Below are 26,702 nucleotides of genomic sequence, written 5' to 3'. Positions count from 1 at the left end.
CCTGTCTTAGATCTGGTGTAGACCTAGTAGACCTAGTGTAGACCTAGTGTAGACCTAGTGTAGACCTAGTGTAGAACTAGTGTAGAACTAGTGTAGACCTGGTTTAGATCTAAAATAGACCTAGTTTAGACCTAGTGTAGACTTCGTGAAGACCTCACGTAGACCTAGAATAGACCTAGACTAGACCTAGACTAGATCTGGTGTAGACCTGGTGTAGACCTGGTGTAGACCTAGTGTAGACCTAATGAAGATCTAATGATGACCTAATGAAGACCTAGGGCAGATTTAGAGTAGACCTAGAGTAGACCTATTGAAGACATGGTTTAGATCTATAGACCTGGTTTAGACCTAGTTTAGACTGATTTTAGATTGGGTTTAGTCCTAATTTATTAATTTGATTTAGATTTCTGATTTGTGTAATTATGATTTTACACAATTTCTCATTCAACTCACTCCCATTCAAGTGAAAGTTTCTTTATAAAATTATGTTAACGTGGTTCAGTCTAGCCCTGACTCAGACAAGGTTTAGTTCAAGTTTAGACCTGGTTTATTACTGTTCTTCATCACTCTAATTCTGTGACTTTTATTTGGTACTGGTTCAGACCTGGTTCAGAGATGGTGTAAACCAGTTAGATCATCGTTCAGTTCTGGTTTTGGACTTGGTTCAGACCATGTTTAGATCTTTTTAACCTGGTTTTGACCTGATTCAGCCTCTTTCTTTTATCATTGCAATGTTAGATTTATTTGACTCATATTGAAAACTGTACTTGTGATTTTTGTCCTTTCTTTGTGATGCCATCAGCAGTTCTGTGTTTGAGCTTTGCGTGCAGATGTCCTGGAATCTTCACTACCTCTTCCTCACGTTTAAACAAAGGAGAAAGTGTATGATTCACTGTATATTTACCTGCTCTAAATAACACAGTCGTTTTGCTGGCACAGTGCATTCCTGTCCCCTTCATATTACAACATGTCTCTTATTTAAGACATATCCGGACAAGAGCTTCCTGTCCTGGGGCTGTGTATTCTCTCACTATAATTACCGACTCAGCTTTTCCATTGTGTTTTGTCACTTGATTACATTTATTTACGTCCATCTGTCAACAGGACAGAGAAGAGGGCAGTGTGATCAGCTGGGAGGGAAACCTGTACGCGACAGCTGTGGATCTGACATGCCCAGAGGCGTACAGTCCAGACTATAGAAGTGTATATGGGGTTTGTAAGGACAGAGGAAAAAGCAAAAGGTCTAATGCAGCCTGTCTGGTGTAGTCTAGATAATGTTGTTTTGGAGATGTGCAAAATTAGTCTCTCATATAAATAATAGTATTTATATCTTTATATTAAACACATTAATAAAACAATTCTGCTGTGTAATCCTTCAAATAGGGATATTAAAGGGCCAATATTACACTATTTATATCTGATCTATGTTCTAATGTTTCCTCATGACAAGTATACCTGGAGTTGTGTTTTGTTTCTTTCACACTTTTAATGCAGAAAGCCTGCATATTCAGGTTGGGTTCTTTGCGGAAACAGAAAACGCTGTCATGTGGTAATACAGGTACAGTGCAAATGCTCCACTGAGTTTTTAAACTCCATAGGCCTACATACTAGGATCATTTATTGTAGTTCATTTCAGCCCTGGAACCTCTAATGAACTAATGGTAAAAGGCGCTGTTAACTTGAAAACTACAGCTTCATGACATCACAAGGTGGAACAGAGCGTTTTGAGCTTTGGAGATTTAGACAAATTAATAATAAAGGATTACCGGTACTCAAACTTGTGTGAATGAAACAAAACACAACTGCAGGTATGTTTTTGATGAGGAAACTACATTCTAACATAGGTAAAAGCTTACATCTTTTTTAATATAGGAACTTTTAAGATATTTTGCAATTAATTTCATTTTTGTCACAAACTTTACCCCTGTACCAATTTAGTTTTTGTATTCTTTCATTATTTTACATTTTTCACTTTCATATACTTAGCTTAAAAGTATGTTTGCACCAGCTTTTAACACAAGTTAACACATCCTAATTATTCACAGAGATATAGGGTGACCAGACGTCCTGAAAAATTCTGGAAAGTCCCGAAATCTAAGCTGTTCTCCCAAATCCCGAATCCTGCCCTAAATGTTCAGAAAAACAGAATACTGAATAGTTATCTTCTGATAAACATTAAAAACTGTATGTAAAGGGCCCCTGACGGCTTCTAGACGCTCTGTTCATGTACAGACGTACATTTGCCACCAGGGAAGAGCGTCTGACTGAAGGCACCGGCAGAAAGGGCACAATGGATAGTGGAGAGCTGAGGGGATACAGCGAAATGGAGTATCAGCAACATGTGCTCAGGAGAGGCAGGTGAGGCAGTGCCACAACCAACATCATGTAGTTCAGCTCACTACATTAAATCCTTTGTCTCTAATGCGGAACGCTCCAGATTCAAGACCCTGATTTGGCATTTACTTTTTTATTTTGTTCTTTTTTCCATTTTGTGCGTAAACAAAATAATTTATTAAGACTCAGTGTTTTTATTAGTTAATGTGATTTTGGTTGGTTTGTAAAGAAAAGCAACTAGAAGTCATCAACATTTCTGAGCCTACACGTTTCCCTACCCTACACCCACAACGAATTTCAGCCAGTCTCCTCTGGTCACCCTAGAGCAATGAGTCAACAATTGCACTAGCTGTGAATTATTGAAGGTAAAGCTAAAAACAATTGCAGGCCAACAGTGCATTTCCTGATTCTCAGAATAAAATGCTTTATAATTAGGATCCAAATGAGAGTGTGTGCTGTCTGCATCCCAGACTGGAGTGTTTGTCCAGGCTGTGGTTATTTTAAATGTGCCCTGTAATAAAGCCCATACACTTTCTGAAGCTGTGGTCTTACCTCTGTAGCCCTGGTTACAGACACAGACGGCCTGTACAGAGCTGTCTCCACGGTAACAGGTCCCTGCAAACTGCCGAGAGCTGCCAGGTCCATCAGGGCAGAGGCAGGGCCGACAGTGGTCACCTGACCCCAGGACAGGATCACCATAGTAACCATCCAAACACCTGAGGAGAGAGGAGGAGATGGATCACAGAAGAAATTAAACATCTAATTTAGCCATGTAGTGATTAGAGTAAGTTACTTGCCCAGTGGCACAATGTCAATATATAGAGAGGTAGTTTGTGGAACTGAAATGACAACCTTCAGTCTGATACATACATACATACAAAACTGTATAAAACATTTTCTTTTAAAAAACTCTACTTTTCTGGTACAAGGTTTTTCACCCACTTTTTTCTTAGTAAAGATTCCATAGTTTGGCTTACACATTACAGGTAAGATCTGTGGAGATGTGACCCTGCTCACTTTAAAAAGGCATGATTTCAAGGTAGGAATAACACATGTAACTGAATGAAAGATAGATCATTTTAGTTTCACACACAATGGAGAAAAGCAGGAGACATATCCTCCACCAGAAAAGTTCCACAGTGCATCTTTAAGAGCATGAGTCTGAACAGTGTCACCTCTCACAGCTGTGCCCCGTGGTGTGGTCCCTACAGTCCAGACACTGTCCTGTTTGTGGATGGCACTCCTCTGTGTGTCCGTTACAGCTGCAGAGGCGACAGGTGGGGAAGCCCCAGTGTCCAGGGAGGCACCTGTCACACTGACGCCCATAGGCCCCCGGCACACACCCACACTGCCCACTGAGGGAGTCACAGAGAGGGGACAGGGAGCCCTGCACGTCACATTCACACGCTGAAGAGGGAAAGAGGGAAAGAGGGAGAGAGGGAGAGAGGAGACATTTTAGTTCATTTCAAAAATCTGTCAGGTTATCTGTGGTGTTTCAGACAGGTTCATAATGACACCAGGTCGTATAAATGTCACTTATGGCTTCTGCTCATCCAAAAAAACAATCTGGGTCTTCTTAATGGACTGGCTGTTTGGACTTTTGAGGAGGAATTTGTTTTTGTATTTAATGACAATTATTCATTTCATTACTAAATAAATAGTTTAGTTTAGTTTAGTTTAGTTGATTGGTTTATTTTAACAGGGCCCATGTGTAAACTGATTCATCTGATAAAAGAAGAGAAGCTTTACACCAGAGTTTGCTAAAGTTCATTTTCATCTGCGGTCCAGGCTAGGGACTGGACAATAAACAATATCATCATTTATCATGATAAAAAGGGTAGACAACAATCATTTGCTGGCGATTATCACGATTCTTTAAAATATCTCACTATTTTATCACCAGAATCTGCAGAAAAAAGGTCTTTATGCATCATCATCTCTGCTACATCGTAGTGTTTAAACTCATGATAAAGTACAATTATATAAAAGTTGTTTAAACATGGAACTTATTCATAACATTAAAATTATAATTATTCACATCCATAACATTTTTAAACTGTCAGCAACTTTAATCATTATTGTGATATAATCGTTAATCGTAATTATTTTGGCCATCATAACTAACACCAAATTTCTCTATCAGGCAGGTTAACAAACAATTCAAATACATCCAAGTGTCCATTTATTTACAATCAAACCTGCACGCTCCCATTCTTTTCATTTACAAACATCACACTCCACATTTCCACATTTCAAATAGTCAGAAATGACCATATAAGCCTAACATTACAAGTACTTGCAAATACAGAAAGAGTGTTGACAGAGCTGACTCGCTAAAAGGACTTTTCTAACATTATGAGAGAAATCCTTTAAGCCTGTCTGGAGCTTGTTCCCTTTTATAAGCCCCTCTTAAGAGAAGACTGTCTGTGCAAACTCCGAGCTCAGTTTTGGAGTCTGTATTCTGTTTGGTTTTTAATAGGACAAAGAAATACATCTGCATCGAACTCATATAGCCCATACATGTTTTTTTACTGTCACTTGTCATTTTGTGTATTTATTTGAATTGTGTAATGATAAACAAATCACTACTGTTGTAAATACTGTAAAAGGTTTTTCAGTTTTAAGGTAATTTCAATCATCTCATCAATCACCCACACCATCACTCACATGTTTCTCTCAGGTCTCTCACCTCTGCAGCCGTTGGGTCCAAACTGAAAGGTGGCTGGAGCACATTTGTCACAGTTTCGTCCCACCACGTTAGGTTTGCACTGACACTGACCTCCGCTGGGGTCACACACAGTGCTCAGAGAGCCCTGGGGGTCACACTGGCATTCTGGGAAATGGAGTACAAAAGATACAGGTGAAAACAGGTCTGTAAACTATGTCAAACTTGATTTACATTGTGTACAGCAATATATGGACTTTACTTATTATAACCTTGGACCAAATCAGGACTAAACCAGGTCTAAAATGTGACTGCAGCAGGACTTGGATTGTGGACTAAACCAGGACTAACAAGAACAAAATCAAGGTCTCCCCACTAAACAAAGGCCAAACCTAATGAATGAGGGCTACACTGGGACTAAACCAAGACTAAACCAGGTCTAAAATAGGAATGTACTCTACGTGTCCTAAACTAAGCCTAAACCAGGGCTAACAAGGACAAAAACTGACCAACCAATGAGCCGAGACTTAACCTATGGACTAAGGGCAAAAGCAGGACAAGACCAAGACTAAACCAGGTCTAAACCAAGTCTAAATGTGGACTAAACCAAGACGAAACCATATCTAAACCAGGTCTCAATGTAGAATAAACCAAGACTCATCGAGGACTAAACCAAGACTAACCAGGACTAACCAGAACTAAACCAGGTCTAAACCAGGTCTCAGTGTAGAATAAACCAAGATGGATCAAGGACTAAACCAAGACTAAACCAGATCGAAACCAGGTCTCGGTGTGGACTAAACGATGACTCATCTAGGACTCAACTAGGACTAAACCAGGACTCATTAGGGACTAAATTAAGGCAAAGGTCTAAATGTGGTCTAAACTAAGACACAACTAGGACTAAACCAGGACTAAAAAGGTGACCAAATTGAAAAATATGATGACAAAACCAGGACTTAAAAATGAAATTATGCCAAAACTAAAATCAGATCTAGAACTAAATAAGGACTAAATGAGATGAAACAAGAGATAAACCAGGACTAAGCCAGACATAAACATTATAACTAAACCAGGATTAAATTAGACAGAAAATCAGGTGCACAAGTTTGAACACCACAAAATGAGCAGTGTCTGAGATCCTGTCGGTTTGATGGAGGTGATGAGAGATTTGCGAATGTGGTTTTGTGAAGTCGGCCCGCTCCAGTCCGGACTTGTTCAAACGGACCTCAGACAGAGATAATGAAAGGATGACACCGCAATAAGGAAGAGAGATGGGATCAGAGGGACAGAGCTTCGGAGGAGGGGAGGAGGAGGAGGAGGGGGGCGAATCAACAAAGGGATTTTACGCTAGCTTTAAACTAAACGCAATGATGGTATGACTTCAGTTTAGTTTAAAGGTGCGTTGTGTAACTTTTCTGGTGGCGGCTCAGTCAAATGCTTTTCTCCATGCAGGTGTTAATGCTTTGTCTGGAATGCTTCACAGTATGGCATTAAAAATTTCTATCTTCATGGAGACCAAACCAGACCAAGTTACAGGTCAGATCTGTGGTGAGGTGACCCCGCTCACAGTCAGAATTCCTGTTTTTCTAGGTATTTTTGAGCTATAAAACCACCTGGAATTGAACAAATGTAAGGTAGAGCTGTTTAAAGTCATACTGTGGAACATTCCAGGCAGAGCAATGACATATCCATAGAATCAAAGAGGTGACAGACGCCAGCCTAAAAGTTACACAATGCATCTTTAAGTGGTCTGTGCTCACAAATCTGAAATGAGGCATCAGCAAATGGCAAAAGCTGCAATTTTTGTAGTACTATAATTTCCCTTACAAACAACAAAATATCTGGTTTTATTCTGCAAAAAAATGCTATTAACATGTGAAAAGGTGATTCTTGTATTAGTTTCTCAGCTCAGATTTCAGTCTTCTTGTCAGTTCTTCTGGACGTGTTTAAAATATGACCCTTAAATTATTAAAATTATAAAAATCTAAAATTGTTCAGCCCTATTCACTAGCCTGGTATTATTTTGAAAGTGAATTAGTCCTCTATGCAGCTATATTATCATGTACATCAAGTTAAAAAAAAGCAGAATAGAATACATGTCCTACAACACTATGTAACTTTCTGGATGAGGCATGTGACAAGCGGTACATCCTTCGTTCAAACCATACTTCAGAACACTCTCCATGGAGATTAAGGCCGAGTATCATTAAGAAGCTGCTGATACATACATATCTCGATACATAGGCCACGATATGATGTTTTTCAAAACAGTGCACTTTCAGTTCAATATGATTTGATATGATATACCCTACCAGTCAAAAGTTTTAGACCACACTTTTTCAAGTTTTTTTACTGTTTATTGTTGACCAAAACGTATTCTACACTTTTGATTGATGTGTGTGTCCACCTTTGGCAGATAGAACAGCTGAACACACTCGTGGCTCGTTCTTTTTACAATAGAAATCAAATATTCTTCAGAAAGTTCTTCCCAGGTCTGTTGCAGAAGTTTCCATAAATGTGTGGCACTTGTAGGTTGCTTCACTCTTCTGTCCAGTTCATCCCAAACCAGCTCCATGGGGTTTAAGTGTGGACACTGTGCTGCTGCTGGACACTCCAGGTTTTCAAGCTTTAGCATCTTCTTTTTTCCTGAAGTAGTTTTGGCAGAGCTTTGACTTATGTTTTGTTCTTTTATTTTTTTAAACCTCCATCTGTTCAGTTCTTACCTTTGTCCCATTTTAAGCTCTTCACTGGACTTGTATGACTTGAATTGTAATAAATAACTGGAGAAATTAGTGTGTTCTAAAACTTTTGACCAGTAGTGTATTTCAAAACGATTCGATACGGTTCAGGAAAAACAAGTTTTTATTAAGTTTAAGTTTTATTAAGTTCTTATTAAACCACTAAGTTTGTGCAAAGTTAATGTGAAGAAAAAAAAAGGTAATTTTACTCAAAACTGTGAGTATGTCTAATGTAACGCATAAACAAGTGTCCTTTCTCCAAACACGCAACACAGTTGTAGCTCTTTCACAAAATAAAAATATACCAAAAAACCCCCAAAAAACATATCGATACAGGAGTCCACGATATCGATACAGTACCATGAAATTAAATGATTATTTTTGCACACCCCTAATGGAGACAGGAGTTTTATGTCATACTGTGGAATATTACAACCAAATGAACAACATTTCCAAAGAGGTGGTGGAAGCCATACGAGAGTCACGTTTATGGAGATGCAAGCCAGCTCAGAGTAAGGACACGTGTTTTTCCATGTTTCTCAGGGCAATAAAAGACAAATAAAAAAGATAACAACATGCATTTATTTTAGTCTACGTTTTAGGTCAAAAGTTGCCTGGTGGGGCTTTAATGCTACCAACTCGTACTACTACCTATCACCAGCGACTGCCATATTGACTTCTTCTTCTTCTTCTATTGTTACTTGTTCCTAGTTAATCCCTCCTTGCCTTCTAACCCCAGGGTCCTTGTCTCCTTTTGTTGTGTCCTGTGTCCTTATTATGTTGAACTCACTTCCCCTGAATCCCTTTAGACTGGATCAACTGGAGACTTCATTGAGATTTTGGAGCGTCTGACCGAAGCTAATCTTTTTTTTCTTTCTGTTTGTTTATTAAAAGCTCGGGGGTGAATTCCTGCTTCCTGGTCTCATTCCTGTGGGGTCAAAGGTGAGAGCCGTGCAGAGAGACCACATGGGCCAACGCAGTTTCTACTAGTTTTAAATTAATACAAGATAAAAAGGAAATTGAGTTTAGGGCTAGAGTCCAAAAATATTACTGTATCTCCCTTACCATCAGGTCATGTCAGAGTAAATGAAATAAACTAGAACTAAACCAGGATTATTTTGGACTTAACCAGAACTAAGCAGGGACTTAAAAGGCACACTATCTGATATTTACCATCTTAAAAAAGTGAAAAACACAACTAGCTCATTTTAAACAGTTTAAACTTATTCATCACATTCCTAATGACTTCTAAATTGAGTTCATAAGAGCTTTTCATAACTTTTAGAGACCAGAGTGAATTTTTGCCATCCTGGTAATGATTAGGGATGAACAATATCCAAATCATTTGATACCGGTGTCACGATTCGATACACATGTTCGGTCGATACACACGTGTCCTTCCGTGCACGCAGTGTTGTCATTTATTTTGGCCCAAAAGGAAAAGAGTTATTGCTGTTGCTGTGTCCTTTGCAGATGCAGCAAGAAAACAGCCCCATACGGACTTATGACTGAAATATTCTAACAGAGGAGGGTTTTATCTTTCAGTCACTTTTTATTTTACATTGATAGGCACAGGAATGACAAAGATATTCACTTTTGGCTTTACATCGGCTTTAATCAAATGCGCTTGTATTCACACATGTGACGTAACTCGCTATATACGTGATCTTTTTCTCAAACTCTACCTCATAAGTTTTACTCAGAAATTGGTCTGTTGGAATGGCATGTAATATAGTTTGAGTGTTCAGAAAGAAGATGGGAGAGCGCAGTGTGTGTTAAAAGAGCAGGACAGTGTGGGAGGAGCTGCTGTCTCTGCTGCTGCTGGAGACGAGGCAGAGCAGCACCAACACAGAAGTGTGTGTGAACGCAGCGAGAAGAGAGACAGACTCAGGAGGAAAAGAAAAGACATCCTCAAATCATCATCAAAAAAGGAAAAGTCTACTCTTCATACCACTCTATATTAAGAGTAGACTGGCAATATTATAACATATAAAATAGCCTGAGAAACTCTGTTCTTATTTTCACTGAATAAAATTGCTGTAAATCACTGAACCAAATGAACTAAAACACTTCACATGTAAACTATAACTTTACAGTAGTTCTACTGTAATGTAGTGTGCACTGTACGTAATGTTTCATTAACATTATAGTGTTATTATATTATACTCATTAGCAAAAAAAATTACATGAGATTTTTTTTTTTTCATGTCTTGAAATGTTTTGTAATCGAATTGATCTCATGACCTGTGTATCGAGACATGTATCAAATCGTGGGAAAACTATCCTTGCACGCCTAGTAATGATAGCAACAACTAGCATGCTAACAGCACTTCTTCATGGTTCACAGAGGATAAAAGGCTAAGCACACAAACAAACCAAAACAAACATGTTGACGCCAACAAACATTTAAATACGGACTACTTTGTGTTTGTTTGTTTGTGCATTTGTAGACAGGGAAAATTTTCTCTCAAATGGATGTAACAAAAGTTTTCTGATCAGTTTCAACAGCCGTTCCAGACTCATAATGTGCAGTACTCAATTCAGAGTTACACACGTCAGTCAGGCATGAGCCAGGTTAACCTCTTTAAGGTGGACCTATGTATGTGATGTGATTTAAGGCGGTGTGTACCTTTGGCTCCCTGGTGCAGCATGGCGGAGATGCTGAAGATGTAGTTTGTGCAGATATCGCTCATTGGAGTTTTGACGACACTGAGGCTGTTTTCCAGACACCTGTATCGCTGAAACGTGTCCCATTCACTGGACCCGATGGAGTCTGCGCCCTCTGACGCTGTGAAGATCTCCAGGTTCTTACAGTTTGGCATCAATACAATCTGAAGATGGAAACCACACAGACAAAAAGATTGACATTTGGTGGATTTTCATTCAGTATTTATAGGGAACTCTGGATTATAAGGCGCACTGTCATTGAATTGTCTATTTTCAAACTTTTTTCACAAATAAACCACACCAGACTATAAAGCACATTAAATGAAACACAACAGTTAGATGGACTTTGTTTGTGGCGTTCACAGTGACTCTGGGCTTTGTTCAGTTGTGGCGTGTAGGGAGGGTGCTGTCTGGGACCGCTGGATTGTTGGCATGTTCACAGTGACTCAGTTGTTCATTTGTGTCTAGAAGTAGCACATTGCATTCACTTTTTCGATTTGTTCCTCCATTCCGTTCTTCATCCGCGTGGAGTGATGAGTGTGGCTGCGGGTGTTTTTTTGCTGCGTGGTCGCTGTCTGCTCCGTGTGTGTTTGCATGCTTTGCGGCTTTGTGGTTTATTGAAGTCATGCTGGGACACCTAAGTGGATTTGTCTATTCGTATTCGTGTAGGGCACGCAGTTGTTTTTTGATGCGGCTGGAGGCTTATGAGTGCGCCCTGTGGTGCGGAAAATACGGTAAACACTGGTACTGGTGTCTTACCGAGTCTATGAGTGTGTATGGCGACTGCACGTCGCTCAGAGCAGAGTACAGAGGCAGGCTCAGGCGGATGGTGTAGTTCAGACCAGACTCAAAACAGACCGGCCTCGGCAGCACAACATGACTGACGAAACACACAGACAACACATCAATACAAATAACAGACCAACATAACACTATTTACACTATTATTTAGATTTTTAGCATAGCAGAATTTTCAGCATTTTGAAGGAAAAATTAAGAATATGCAATGGTACAAGCACACAAAAAGTTAGAAATATTAAACTTGAAATAAAAACATTTTCTATTGTTTTTCCATTTTTTGAACTATTCCATAAAGTCAAAGCATTATGAAATGAAATTAAAAAAATAATTGATAAAGATGCTTCTTCTGTCCCACAAACCCTGAAGCACCCACAATCTACAGTGACTTTTAAAACCCAATTAAACATAACTAATAAATGATTCTGAGTTTATCTACTGCAAAGTATAAAATATTTAGGATAGTAGAAAGTTCTTAGTGGCCCATTCAATCAAAACTAGTTGCACTAGGTCCAAACCATCTGTTCAGCTCAACCCTCTGCTGCGCTATAAAACAAATATGACCTACATTTCCTGTACTGGAGGTTTTCAAATCCTAGAATGTGATGATGTCATACTCCCAGATGGAGGAGACAGATTTCTGTATCGATTACATTTTACACTTTGTGTAATGTCTAAAAAGCAAATTTCCAAATGCTGAACTTTTCTATTACTGAGTAGACCTAAGAACAAATCTGCATATTTTAACAATACTCATTTTAATTGTCCCCATCTGTATTAGATATTATTGGCCTATTGGTGGTTTTCAAATTCTAGAATGTGTTGAGGTCATACTCCCAGATGGGGGCAAGAGCCAGATTTTCATGTTGATTACATTGTATTTTATCATGAAATATCTAAATTCACAAATGTTGAACCTGATCATTTCTATAAGGCCTAAAACAAAAGACCAAACTGTATTGCAACATAAATCTGCATTTTAACTATATTAACTTATTAACTCGTGGCACCCATTTGTATTAGGTATTATTGGCCTATAGAATTTCGTCAGATTCCTGGTGCGGGAGGTTGTACCGTGAGCCCGGGTGCAGGGACACCATCTGATTGTCATCGTCGGGGACAGTGTTCACACAGCGGCTGTCGGGTTTGATCAGACCAGGTCTGATCACCGTCAGAATCACCTCCTCCCACTGCTCCGGCAACTGAGGGGGCAAAGAGACATAACATATACAACTGAAGGGATAAAGAGACATAACGTGTATGACTGAAGTGACAAAGAGACATAATGCATAAGACTGAGAGGGCAAAGAGACATAACGTATAAGACTGAAGGGGCAAAGAGATGTAACATATAAGTCTCAGGAGGCAAAGAAGTCAGAACATGTATCTAAGACTGAGGGGCAAAGAAAAAAGTCAAAAATCAGCTATGGCAATATTCCCATATCTATTTTCCACCAGTCATTTATTTGGGATTTTTACTATTTAATTGTCTTAAATTATTACTTTGATGACCTGACCCTCTGAGTAAACAAAAAGGTATAGCCATGGTTTAGTAGCCTGATTCATCAGCCGGTTTCACTTCGTAGAAACCGTCTGACCTTTTTTTATTTAACCAATCCCTGATATTTGGTCATTATGTATGTAATGTAATGTATGTAATGTAACCATTAACAGGGCTAACTGGTATATTAAGCTTTTCCCAAATCCCATAGGAAGAAGGGCAATAACATCTTTCCCCTTGATGAAATTCACCAAACATTCTCTTTGTTCCGGCTTTAAATACTCGATCCTGGGAATCGTTGACAACACAGAACATATGGCTCTTTGCTGATTGGCTGGTGCCCGAACTTGCACTTACGAGGTTTTTGTGAATCACCTAGTGTATTCTGATTCCTGATCTAGTCGCTGGAGAGAAATGAAATTGAGCGGAGACACTAGGTGGTGCCAGCCTGACTAATGGTTTAGTCCGTGTATAGTCCAAATACCTTAATTCAACTTTAGTACCAGTTTAGTCTTAATTTGACCATAGATATGATTTGTTCCTGGTTTAGATATGGCTCATACTCCCAGTGTTGGTCCAAATTATTTTATAGAGAATATCGTCCAATCAGTGTGGAGGTTGTGGGAGGGGCTTGAATCTAACCTGTGGCTCGTAGCGAATCACGATGTCGTACTCCATGGAGTGAGGGATGTTGTCCACAGAGAACTCCAGGTAGGCCCCCTCCGGGACGTTAACCAGGCCCATACCTGTCCAGGTGGGGCTGCGGTCCAAGGGGTGTGGCCTCTGCACCACCGTCACACCCTAAACACAGCATACACAAACACACACAAGCACACACACACACACACACACACACACACAGGATACTTAGGCTACTGTGATAAACATATATGGTCACTAGGCTCCATTGTTCAAGGAAATTTGTAGGGTTAAACAATTTGGGAAAAACATCTAATTGCATTTTTTTCTGAGAAACATTGGGATAGTAATTAGATTTTCAATGTATGTTTTGATAATAATTAAACATGTCCACAAGAATTGACAAAAAGTCTGAAATATGAACTGACAAATAAGAAATACAATGCATTTCTGGACATGCTTGTAACTACAGGGTTAGGAGTTTTTATGCAAAATAAAACAGGACTTTTTGTTTTTGTGGAGAAAATTAGGCAACTAAAAAAACTGTGGTCTTTGTGATTTGCTAATGGCATCCGTTCAAATTGAAATTTCAATCCGTCTGAGTTGAAAAGTGACACTCACGGGTCCAAACTTGGCGTCCTCGGCCTCGTAAGTGTAGTGGTCCAGAGCGATGAAGTAAAATCCAGACTCCACCTGATCACAGCGACGTCCGAACATGTGAGGCCTGCACACGCACTGCCCGCTCACCTGATCACACCTGACAGGGAGAGGAAGTGACATCAGCAAACAGGAAGTAAGTAAACACTAATATGGTTGACTCCTGAGCCTTGAGCTGAGAACAGGTTTGTGCCCTCCTATGCAGTAAAATGGAGAGTTTAATGAAAGTTATGCATTTAGAAACTTAACTTATTCTAACATTATAATAGAATAAATGCATTTACTGGTAGTGACGCAGCAATAACACTTTTGTTTACTTTTTAACATTGTTTCTGTCTAATGCAAGTACATTACATGCTTTAAACTACAATAAAACAACCTGACAAATTAGGATCAAAACACTGCAACTTTTGATAAAGTATTGAGGAAAACAATCTTTTCCTTTCGTGTTTATTAGTTTCTACTTTGATAAAAATTGCACTTGTCCAGATAATTTACTTATTCCAATATTAGAAAGTCATACTTGTACAAGGAGTCTGTGCCGACATTCACATGCAGAGGCCTAATGTTTTATGCCTATACATTGACTTTTATACACAAACTATAGTCGGAGGCGACCATGGTTTAAATTTAGCGCCTCTTCGTTGGTGCATAGGTCAGCCAGGTCTCTTGGCGTGTAGCACAATCCAGTCAGACTCCATCCGGGGTTTTATCCAGCTACCAAGTCATGACATCATCCCTATCAGCAGGTCTTGTCCTATTTAGTTTGTTTGTTATTAGATAGATTGGAATATCCTGCATTTGTCTTGACATATATCTATGAGTCTCCCAGCTGTGATCAGAGCTCATATCTTCACATGACCTTGGTACAATAATGAACTACAGAAGTGATTATACAAAACAGCCTAGATATTTATCATAACAGAAGGTCTGCTTGTCTCTATGAAGCATTACCATAGAGACATCTCAGATTTTCTTGCATTGCCTAAAATGTTCCACTGTATGGCATTAAACATATCTGTATCCATGGAGAAAAACAGATGACACCACCAGACCAGGGTACAGAGCCCACACACAGTAAGAATCATGTTTTTCAAAGCATTTCTGATCAATAAAACACCAGTCTTTGAATAAACGTACTGTGAATCATTCCAGGCAAAACAATAACATCTCCATAGAAGCAGACACCAGAAAATTGACATAGTGCACCATTAAAAGTCAAATCTATGGCAACATAAAGAGTAATCTGCCCACATTTGTCACTGCCGGTCACCAGCTGTTTCCCTTTGTCTCTTGTTTGACATTTCTTTTGTTTCTGGGTGATAAAAGCTGTGGTTTTAGAGGCATTCCTGCATTATTCTCTTTTGTTTGGCTTGGTTTAAATCTAAAGTCACATTGGGTTCACTCTGTTTGACGTGAACTCAGTGTAAACGTCGTCATTGTGTTGTATGTGAAGTGAATGGGACTTGACTGGTAACTTCTGTGGAATTGTGGAAAGTGGAATTTCACATGCAGTTGTTTTGTTTAGGCTGCAAATACAGGCCTATAATCAGACAAGAACATTATTTTAAAAGGCACACTAGTTTGTCTTTGTATAGCTTTGTGTGGAATGTTCCATGGGGTTTAAAGCCATAATAGTATGTAATGTTTTGCCAAAAAAATACAAAAGGTGTCCATCTAAAGGAGTTAGCAGGGATTTTGATGTTTTGAGAGTTTTTGGTGATGGTGAAAGGGAATTTGAGTCCTATATTACACAAAACAGATTCTTGTGAGTTTTAAGTCATTTTAGAATGTTGTTACCTCATCAAAAACATACAGTTGTGTTTTGTTTCATTCACACGTTTGAATAACCCTTTATTACCTGGTCCCCAAAGGGTTGACCAGGTTTTGTAGTGTCTGTGTGTGTGTGTGTCTGTCCACCCACAATAATTCTGCCATTTATGAACAGATTGTCACCAAATTTGGTACATGGGTCAAGTCCCCGTGCCCAATGCCGCAAAAAAAGTTTGGTGGCGATCCAAGGTCATTTGAGGTCACAGGGGTCAATTGAAAGGTCACGCCATTATAAAGAACAGGCAATTTTGGCAATTTCTGAACCATCTGCGGCCTAAAATATTCACCCAATCATCACACAAGTTGGCACACACATAACCGGGGTACACTGGATGTTACAGGTTGAAATCGGTCAAGGTAACCAAGGTCAAATATGTGTTTTTGGTCATAACTCTGTGAAGGATGGAGGTAGAGCAACGTCTCAAAATCTCAGAAAAATTATGATCTATTTATAATTCTATGCATTTGTATAGTCAAATATTAATAGTTTTCAAGATAATCACTAATTGTAACAGTTCCTTTCTCTTTCAGTTTATGCCGTTAAAATTCTAATTGGAACGAAAATAATTTTCATTTCTTGTTTTTCTGGTGATACACAACACACTGATCTACAGTCACACAACTAACATATACACAACTCATGAAAAATGACATTTTGGTTCCACACTAGTAAACACAGACATTCTCATGTGTGACCAATATCACACAAGTGTTCATGGGCCTGTACAGATACACACATTACATTGTGGATATAATGATCATGTAATATGGACTGGACTCCTCATAAACTGCTTCTGTGGTGATGAACTGCCCCCATTCCACTTGTTATTAGTCTGTCTACATGTCCAAAGCTCAAAAAGCTCTATTCTACCTTGTGATGTCATATAGTGGTAGTTTTAAAATTAACAACTACCTTTTAACTTTTGTTCAGTAGCGATTGGTAATCCCAGGACTGAAATCATCCAAGTGATTCTAGTAAAGGTGTGTGGAGTTTAAAAACACAGTGAAGAACTTCCTGCATTGCCACATGACATCACAAGGTTTAATAGAGTGTTTTCTGTTTGAGAGAAGAACTCAGCCTAAATCTGCAGGGTTTGTGTGTTAAACATGTGTAAATGAAACAAAACACAACTCCAGGTCTGTTTGTGATGACGAAACATTATAACATAAATCAGAAAATAGAGTAATATGGGCCTTTAAATGTGAAGTATAAACTGACTGGTTGTTGACGGCTCCTCCCAAGTCACAGTCACAGGGTCGGCATCCGTCCATGTCGTTGCTCAGACCCCAGTGTTCAGCCTGAAAAACAGCACAAAACTAGTTATTATAATATATATAGTATATATATATATAACAAGTCAGTCATTACATTACTGTATTGGTTTCAGAAAAAAAATGTATTGTGGGTGACACTTAAATGTACAGAACTTTAAAGCCTTATAACAAAGCAGTGTCAGAGTTTTGTCGTGTCAAAAAGCTTGAAGTGTCTAGTTTTGAGCACACAAATCTTTTGAACGACAGCAGCTGAGGTTAAAGTGCATAACACGCTACAAAAACGTATCTAAATCATTTGTACGATAATTAATTTTGAAGCAAGATATACAGGATTTGCTACAGAGAAATATTACGATAAATGATAATACTGAAACTAGTTTATGCCTCTGTCACAATAAAACAAGATAATGTCAGTAAATAATTTTAAATAGACAGTATAATGATCATTTTAAATAGACAGTATCATCTCGTGTCACAAGATCTCGTGAGACAAAATTGCCACAAGATCCTGCACACATGGGAAAAATGAGAAAAAAATCTTGAGATTTTTTTTATCCATCTGTTTAGATTTGGATATGACAAAAAACGGTTACATGTTGGTGAGTTACATCTCTTACAGTTTCAAAAAGCAGTACTAAAATGGAAGCAAAAATATGAAATCAAATAAATAAAATGTTGAGAGGACAAAATTGAAAACTGAATCATGAAATGTATAGATGTTAAAATCTCATCTTCAATCTCAGTCTTGTATCATCATGCGGAAATTGTGTCTCGTTCCATCCCTATTTAATACCAGTGAGCTCCAGCAAATACAGTAGACAACAACTGATCAATAATTAGCCACTGAAGTTATTTTTTCAAGGCTCTAAAGCAGACTGTATCATATCACAACAAAAATAGCAATGACCTCACCACTTTTGCAAAGAAATTGTAGATATGATAAATATTGAGCCTCAAAATATAAAAGATAAAAAAGGTTTGACTTTGGATAAAAGTCGCATAGTTAAACTTTTTGAACAAGTCGTGTACGCTTTTATTTCATCACATCTGGACGATTGTAACGCACTTTATTTCAGCATCTCACAAAAAACACTGATTACAGTTCAGTCCAAAACTCTGCGGCACGACTTTTAACAGCAACCAAAAGGAAAGAGTACATTACCACAATCCTTGCGCCTTTGCACTGGCTTCCTGTTTGTTTAAGAATTGATTTTAAGATTTTATTGTTTGTTTTTAAAGCTTTGAATGTTCTGGCCCCACAGTACGTCTTGGACCTCATCCAAATTTACTCCCCAGCGCGCTTTGAGGTCCGAAGTCCAGCTCCAGCTCGTGGTGCCAAAAACGAGACTTAAAATCAGGAGGGACAGGACCTTCTCTGTGACCGGCCCCAAACTCTGGAACCCTCTGCTCCCCCCACGTCCCAACAGCCCCCACAGTGAAGAGTTTTAAGTCTCGTCTTAAAACCCACTTCTATTCTCTGGCTTTTCACACCACGTGACTTGTGTGCTCCTTGGTGTCTTTTATTTATTTGATTTATTTTTTATGTATTTTATTGGTTTTATTTATTGCTATTCTATGGTTTTGCTTATTTTATTTTACTGGTTTTATTAATTTAAGGCTAGTATGATCAAATCTGAGCATTTATTTTATCATTATATCATTATTGTTGTCATTATGTATTGGTACAGCACATTGGAAACTGTTTGTTTGTGAAACGTGCTATAAAAATAAAGTGGATTGGATAATGTTAGCTTTCGTATGTTGATATAGTATGATATAGTATTTTTCGTGACACGTACATTTGTATGTACAATACAAATAAACCACTACATGATGAGGTTTACCACATCCCTATATTTACAAGGATAAATAATTAAGTTAGTGTTTTAATGTTAATGGTTACACAAATTATCATATAGTTGAGATCTATTCATATGAGAATCTGAACAGTCTTAAAATCCATGTACTTTCCCATAGTCTGAAGCCTGTGAGAAGATTCAGGCCACCCAGAGAGTTAGTGTCTGTCAAACTGAGTGAGGGGGAAGTCACCGGAGCTTTGAAGTCCTTTAAACGGGACGTCCTATAACAGGACAGTGCAAACACATGTCCCACTCCAAACAATACAGTCGAAGGCTCAGAGTGTGAGGGACAGAGGGGGGCAGGAGAGCCAGGAAACAAAGGAGCAGGCACATGTAAGGACACTTCACACTGTTCTGTTCTGAAGAGGTTCAGAGACACGGCCAAAAGATGGGACCTATATTTTGAGATAAGCTGAGATTCAAATACAGCAGAACAATCCACTACCAAATGTGTAAGAAGCTAGAAATAGGAATGTCATGATTATCTGTGAGGATTATTGTGAAAAGAAACATCACAGTTTTATGATTACCGTATTTTCAGCACTACAGGAAGCTTTGGATTATAAGGCACACTGTAACTGAAAGGTCTATTTTCAAACTTTTTTCACAAATAAACCGCACAGGACCATAAGCGAAATACAACAGTTAGATGGCTCAGTCGGACTTTGTTTGGCGCGTTCACGGTGACTCTGGGTTTGTTCAGTTGTGGCATGTAGGGAGGGTGCTGTCTGGGACCGCTGGATTGTTGGCATGTTCGCAGTGACTTATTTATTTATTTATTTATTTGAGACAGGGACAGCGCACAATTTTTGCATTAATCTTAACAGGAGAGATGCATTGTACATCAGGTTGTAGCATCAGTGCTAATTTCCACCTGTAGTCCCTGGACAGGTTCATTGATTGATTGTATTTAACCTTGACTATCAACAGTTCATGGAGACCTGTAGCATGTTTTGGGTTGATGGGGGAAACCAGAGCACCGGGAGGAAACCCATCCAGACACGGGGAGAAACATGCAGACTCCACACAGAAAGGCCCGGGTGACCCGGGGATCGAACCCAGAACCTTCTTGCTTTCTCAGTTGTTCAGTTGTGGCTCGAAGTAGCACATTGCACTCGCTTATTTGATTCATTCCTCTGTTCCATTCCTCTTCAGCGTGGAGTGATGAGTGTGGCTGTGGGTGTTTTTCGCTGTGTGGTCGCTGTCTGCTCCATGCGTGTTTACGTGCGCTGCAGGTGATGCGGCTTTGTAGTTTACTGAAGTCGTGCTGGGACACCCGAGTGGATTCGTGTATAGGGCGCTCTGGATTGTGGGGCGCGCAGTCATATTTTTATGAGGTTGGAGGCTTATGAGCGCATCCTATAGTGCGGAATATACGGTATTCTCAATTATATGTCATGTCTCCAGTTTGTGAGCAGACTTAGAAAAGCAAACTTTCACAATGACAAATTAAAGGGCCCTTAATACACCATTTTCTGATGTATGTTCTGTTTCTTCATCACAAACACACAGTACCTAGAGTTGTGTTATGTTTCATTCACATCCATTTAGCATTCATATGCTGAAACAGAAAACACTCTGTTCCACATTGTGATGTCATGTGATAATAAAGAAAGAGCTCCACTGTTTTTTCAACTCTTCACTTCCACTAGAATAATTTGAATGATTTCAACCCTGGAATTGCAAATCTCAATCTAACAAAAGGTAAAAGGAGTTGTTAACTTGAAAACTACCAGTATATGGCATCAGAGGGTGGAACGGAGTAAACTGAGCTTTGAGAATGCAGACAGTCTAATAATCCAGCGATACTTAAACGTGTGAATGAAACAACACATCTCCACGTATGTTTTTGAGGAGATCAGAACAACATTATTACATGGCTCAAAGAGTCAATTCTGTATAATATAGGACTTTTAAAGTCTGAATGAATGGGATGGCATCTGGCATAAAAACCATGTACAACGTGAACTCCATTTTCATGAGTCATGTTTACTGTTGAGACATTCCAAAACTTCAGCTGTTTTCTGAAGTATGGCAGACACCTTAGACTGAACAAACAAAAACTAAAAGTCTGTGACTGAGTTTTATAAAGCAGTCAAAACCATAAATTGTAAGAGAATTTAAGTAATTTATCTTCCATGTACAGCTCAGTTTAACATTGACTCACAACAGCTATATTTACACCATGATATTCCCTTGGCATACCATTATCTAAATTGTGGCATATTGCTGTCTAACTGGTGCCTACTGGCCTTCATAGGCTCACTACACTTGCTTTATAAACCTTGTCCTTTGGAAGCACAGTGAAAGGGGCTTGAACACTCAAAGATGTTCACTTTTGAAATCATACTATGTTGACTTTTCCAGTCCCTCCGGCCCCGTATTACTGATGGTAAATAAACTTCTCCTGTGTAAGACATCTAGTTGGTCTCCAGCTTTTTACTTTCACCCTTTCTTGAACAAGCTGAAAACTTCAACAATAGACAGTTGTATATCATTAAGTAGGCCCCCCTTTCATTCATTCATTCATTCATTTATTCATTCGTTCATTTATTCACTGATGGGGAAGAAGAGGAGAGCTGCTTCTACTACAACCACCTCCTCCCAAAGCCCTTCACTGTGGCACATTTGCATTCACAGACACAAAGACAGACAGTGCGTATGTGACTCACCACACACTGGTCGCAGTCTCGTCCGGTCACCAGACGTTTGCAGAAGCAGCTTCCCGTTTCACTCTCACAGGGGTTTCCTCCAGGAAGAGTCCCCAGAGGGCTGCACGTGCACGCTGATACAAGACACAAACATTTAGACACATCCAGACAGGACGACAGGTGTTCTTTTAAAAATACAACGTGGGATAATACTCTACATGCCTAGTACAGTGTAGTACAACAGAGTTTAGTGGAAATTCAGTCATTTCTAGTGATCAGTCTTGCTGGTTGTCATGAAAGTGCTATTGCTTTGTATGGAGGGCAAACATATTAATGGAGACGAGCAGGTGTCAGACCCACCACCAAAAAAGTGACATGTGGTTTGGGGCAGAGATCAGAGTTTGGAGGAATAAATGGGAACACATTTTGGTGTTAGTGGCAATTTGTGTTTTTAAAAAGTTCTTCCATTACAAAAAATCTAATGTCTTTCAATATTATTTCTTGAAAATAATGTAGGACAGGATAAAATCAGTTACAGTCTCTTACGTGTGCAGCCCTCTGGTTGGTCGCTGAGGCCGTAGTGGGCCTGTCTGCAGCGCTCACACCTCTCTCCCTCCACGTTCACTTTACACCTGCACTGTCCAGCGATGAGTCCAGCCCGAACGTCTGTCAGACCGTCACAGATGCCCCCGTTCAGAGAGCCCACCGGATCACAGTTACAGGCTGAGGAACACAACACAGGGTTAGATGGTCTTCAAATAGCATGATGGGAACTGACAAGGCCCAAGTCAATTTAGTACTCAGAGACACTGCTTATTAGACAAATTCTTCTTGTAGGGCCAATAGGTACACTTCATTAGATTTAGTTACTTTGACCAAAAAAAAAATAAACAATTGAATAGAAAATTGAACTATAAATGACATACCTATGTTTCTGTATGTAAATATACTTTTATTTTTCATTATACAGCCTATATGTTTAAAATCCATGTCTTTTGTCACAAATAATGATGCTGCAGTAACTGTCTCTATGTTTCCAAATCTCTAAGTTGAGGTCCAAAAGTTCAGTAGTGCTGAACACCTTGTTAATGTTCTCAAGTTGGCAGATATTAGGGCCCTTCAGGTCCCATGGGTGCTGTGTTGTACTCACGTTGGCAGATGTTGGGGTCCCTCAGGTCCCTCTCTGGGTGTTGGTAGTAGAAGGGTTGGCAGAGTTCACACTGGTGTCCGGCAGTGTGGTGCTGACAGTCCTCACAGACGCCTCCGCTCACGTTTCCAGACGCCTCAAACACGGCCATGTCGAAGTGACATGAGTCAGAGTGATGGTTACAGTTACACTCTGTAAGGAAAACACATATTTAAGTTGGTGCATAATATCGTTTAAAATCGTCACATTATTCAAATATATGAGCTTAAAAGTTTTTAACTGGCAGGAATTTCCTCTGTTTCCTTGAAAAATAATTCACCCAATAAGTTATCTAGCCCCCTAAACTTTGTGAATGCAATCGAACTCTAACCTGAAAATGTAATACATTAGTATAATATATATCTGTATGGCAAATACTTTGATGTTTGGACTAATAACATGTATTAATCACAAATAGGAGTAGACTCACTCTTGCACGCATTGGTGTTGCGTCCCTCAGCGGGTCTCCAGGGCAGATCGTGGTAGAAGTCCTGACACTGCTCACAGTTCAGTCCTTTAGTGTTGTGGTTACACATGCAGTGACCATGGACCTACACAAACACATGTATGGAAAACTTCAAATATAACCAATACTACACTCTGTCACAGTACGGAACAATAAAGGATTATGGTTATTTGGGCAATTCACCAGGTGAGTGCATTTGGCCTCTATGTCTTTAAGATACAAAAATGTATCTGGTTTAGTTTAAAGACACAATACATGACTAAGTTTAAGAAATCATTTTTGTGTTCTATTTCGCACGGATTAACAGCATCATGAGAGCATTTAAAAAGTAAAGGGAAAACCCTTTACTTTTGGCACATGCTTTAAAGAAGAAAGGAAGAAAAAATATGTTTAATGTAAAACTCTGATGGCTTCCATGTGCATGTTTATAGTTTAAGGCTCAAGATCTGTCCCCAGCTGTAAAAACAAACCATGCTTTCCACACATTTGGACAAATCCTCTTGCTGTTAATCTGTAGGTGCAGTAGGCAATCACAGAGCCTGAAAATTAAACCTAAACCTTGTTGCTGTGAGTTAAGAACACTAACCACTCAAGCACCATGTGGTGATAATAGGATAAAATAGGATTTTTGAATAGAACATAAAAATAATAAATAAAACAGTAGTAAGTGTGTGTCAGGACTGACCATGCCCTCCCTGGCCTGTCCCACACCCTCGATGGGCGCACACTCAGAGGCATGTCCGTAGCAGAAGCAGTTGCCCCTGACAACCATGTCGTAGATGGAGTAATAATACTTCTCCTTTATTTCCATCCGAGAGTCTAGGAGGTTGTCTCCGAGTGTGTGCAGCTTTATGAACTTCACCCTCAGGTTTGTGATTTTCAACATGTCTGACAAAGGGAATAAAAACAAATATAGTATTTTTCATCTCTTTTTTAGTCATTTGAATAAGATTTTGCTGGAGGAATATCTGTACTGTCCAACAGTTACAGTACAAGTACACCAACTTTTGACTGGTGCAGTTTAAACATGCACTGATCAAAACTTTGGACTCAACTTCTCATTCAGTGTTTTTCATGTGCATCGAAAATGTTGAAAGTAGTAAACATAAAGGGGAAAAAAAAAAAACATTGAATGAGACGGTGTGTCCAAACTGGTGATTAGTCGTGTAGTAGAAGTGGCTTACTCTGTATTCTGGGGCTGTATGGGTCGTCAATCCTAAAAGCTGGATCCAGAACCCTGAAGATAACCTGAAGGGAAAAAATATAAATACAATTATTATGACATACATTTTAAATTAAGTTCAAATTTTAGTGATTGAATGCCTCTCACAATATCAATACAGATTATACCAAAAAAAAGAGTCACCAACCATTTGCTCAACATCTGTTTTGAATTGTGGCTATTACTGTCAAAAATGTCACACCCAGATACTAATCGATAAAACAGTGTCTGAATGAAAAACACTCAAATGTTTCATGTCATTCATTTGGTATTGGCTCCACAAACTTGCCATAATACTCTTATGACACAGAAGTCCACCTGAGAGTTCTGACCTGTCTCCAGCTCCATTTAAGATCCAACATTAGACAAAATTGTTTCTTGTGAGCTTTAAGCTATGTTATGAATGTTGTTTCAACCCTCAAACAGACCTGGAGTTGTGTTTTGTTTCATTCACACATGTGTGCGTAATCCTGTATTATAAATCTGTTTACATCTCCAATGGTCAAAATGCTCTGTTCCACCTTGTGATGTCATGAAATCATAGTTGAAGTTTATAGCTATCTTTTATCTTTTATTCAGTAGAGATTGTCTAGTGAAGGTGTATGAAATTTAAAAATGCTGTGGAGCACATCCTGTATTACCACATGACATCAAAAGGTGGAACGAAGTGTTTTCAGTTTGAGAGAAGAATGCTGAAGCCTAAATGTGCAGGATTTGTGAGTTAAACATGCGTGAATGAAAAAAACACAACGAAATAAATTGACGAAACAACACAGATCAGAAAACAGTGTAATATGGACCCTTTAAACTATAGGCATATATATTCTAGTATAAAGTTTAGTCTCTTTACCTCTCCCTCTGTGGATGGTTCGATGTCAGAGTATCTGGAGTCACAGATGACGTCGTCCACTTTCCTCATGGGGCCCTGGGACACTGAGGGGAACGAGCTCTCACAGTCGTACGCAAAGTAGCGATAAACCTGCCACGTTTTGCCAAAATCTGAGGAACGCTCTATTACCATGGCAGCTGGACGGAAAGTCTGAAGAGAGAAAGGACAAAAGAAGTTGTGGGTATGATTTTTTTGTATTTTTTAACAAATTATTTTACACAATCCAATTTCATAAACCTCCTCTTTGGTTTTCCTATTGGTGGTTTTCAGATGTCATACTTCCAGATGGGGCAAGAGCCAGTATTTCCTATTAATTCTATTTCTATTCTATTTTGCATGAAATATCAAAAAGGTAAATTCCCTAATATCAAACCTGATCATTTCTATTCATGACCAGACCCAAGACTATGCTATATTACAACAAAAATTTGAGATGTTGAATAACATAAATTTTATCTGCCCTCATCTGTATTCAATAATATTGGTCTGTAGAATGTAGCGATGTTATCTGAAACCAGCAACAGGTCTTGTGTTTCCTAGCAGTGTCCCTCCTCTGTACCATATACTCACTTTCCCTCCCCTGCAACATATGACAGTCACATTACCCAGAATGCCGTGCTGCAGTGTACCTTACCTTAAAAGTCATGATGAGGTGAGTGAAGTGAAACTCCGCCTCAAGGTTCAGCTGGATGGTTACGTTCTCCACACCTGAGAAGGAAATAAACAATAAATAAACAGGAAATACAACAATTCAACGACGATCAAGTTAATTAGGCAAAAAATATAAAATTAAGTTGGATTTATTTGGACATTTGAACTAATCTGGATAAAAATACGATAGAAATAGTCTTACCATCATAGACTAAGTTTAATTGTACCATGTAGACCAGACATGTCAAACTCAGGCCCGGGGGCCAAATTTAGCCCACGATATAATTATATTTGGCCCATGAGATAATATCAAATATGTATTAGAGCTGGTCCAATGGCTACAGATAGACTATAGAGACATAATTTGGGGGAATGGGGAATTAGACATTATTTAGGCTGAACAAATACTAGTGAATGACAAATAAATCTACATAAACTTACAACTATGCTAATTAGCAGGTAATTACATGTTAATAAGTGTACCCTAAAATAAAGTGTTACCAAAATGTTGTTATTATTTTATATGATGCTTGTTCTGGATTCAATGTTTAAGCAAAACTATTATTAAACATTTAATAAAAGGTTTAACATTACATAGCTCAAAAGAAGAAAAAACATGCAGATGTTTAGTTTGGCCCACGACTTAGTCCCAGTTTTTAATTTTGGCC

At 38.9% G+C, this 26,702-nt stretch overlaps 1 protein-coding gene across 1 annotated transcript in view; it reads right to left on the bottom strand.

The window, feature by feature from the left end:
• Nucleotides 1-26,702, bottom strand: part of lamb1a (laminin, beta 1a) — a 69,862-nt gene that overhangs the window by 20,988 nt on the left and 22,172 nt on the right. The window contains 17 exon segments of the mRNA XM_055155827.1: nt 2,887-3,050; nt 3,510-3,741; nt 5,024-5,167; nt 10,370-10,571; nt 11,167-11,287; nt 12,280-12,407; nt 13,349-13,507; nt 13,967-14,102; nt 17,055-17,134; nt 21,642-21,754; nt 22,167-22,343; nt 22,771-22,959; nt 23,237-23,357; nt 23,958-24,160; nt 24,457-24,520; nt 25,345-25,533; nt 26,018-26,091. Coding sequence (XP_055011802.1) covers nt 2,887-3,050; nt 3,510-3,741; nt 5,024-5,167; nt 10,370-10,571; nt 11,167-11,287; nt 12,280-12,407; nt 13,349-13,507; nt 13,967-14,102; nt 17,055-17,134; nt 21,642-21,754; nt 22,167-22,343; nt 22,771-22,959; nt 23,237-23,357; nt 23,958-24,160; nt 24,457-24,520; nt 25,345-25,533; nt 26,018-26,091 — 2,496 coding nt within the window.

This window comes from Boleophthalmus pectinirostris, unplaced genomic scaffold (assembly GCF_026225935.1).
Source record: "Boleophthalmus pectinirostris isolate CB_2022bp ecotype Guang Dong unplaced genomic scaffold, ASM2622593v1 HiC_scaffold_2, whole genome shotgun sequence".
NCBI classification, from domain to species: domain Eukaryota; kingdom Metazoa; phylum Chordata; class Actinopteri; order Gobiiformes; family Gobiidae; genus Boleophthalmus; species Boleophthalmus pectinirostris.
The sequence above is the reverse complement of the archived record's forward strand: the minus strand, read 5'-3'. Positions and strand labels throughout refer to the sequence as shown.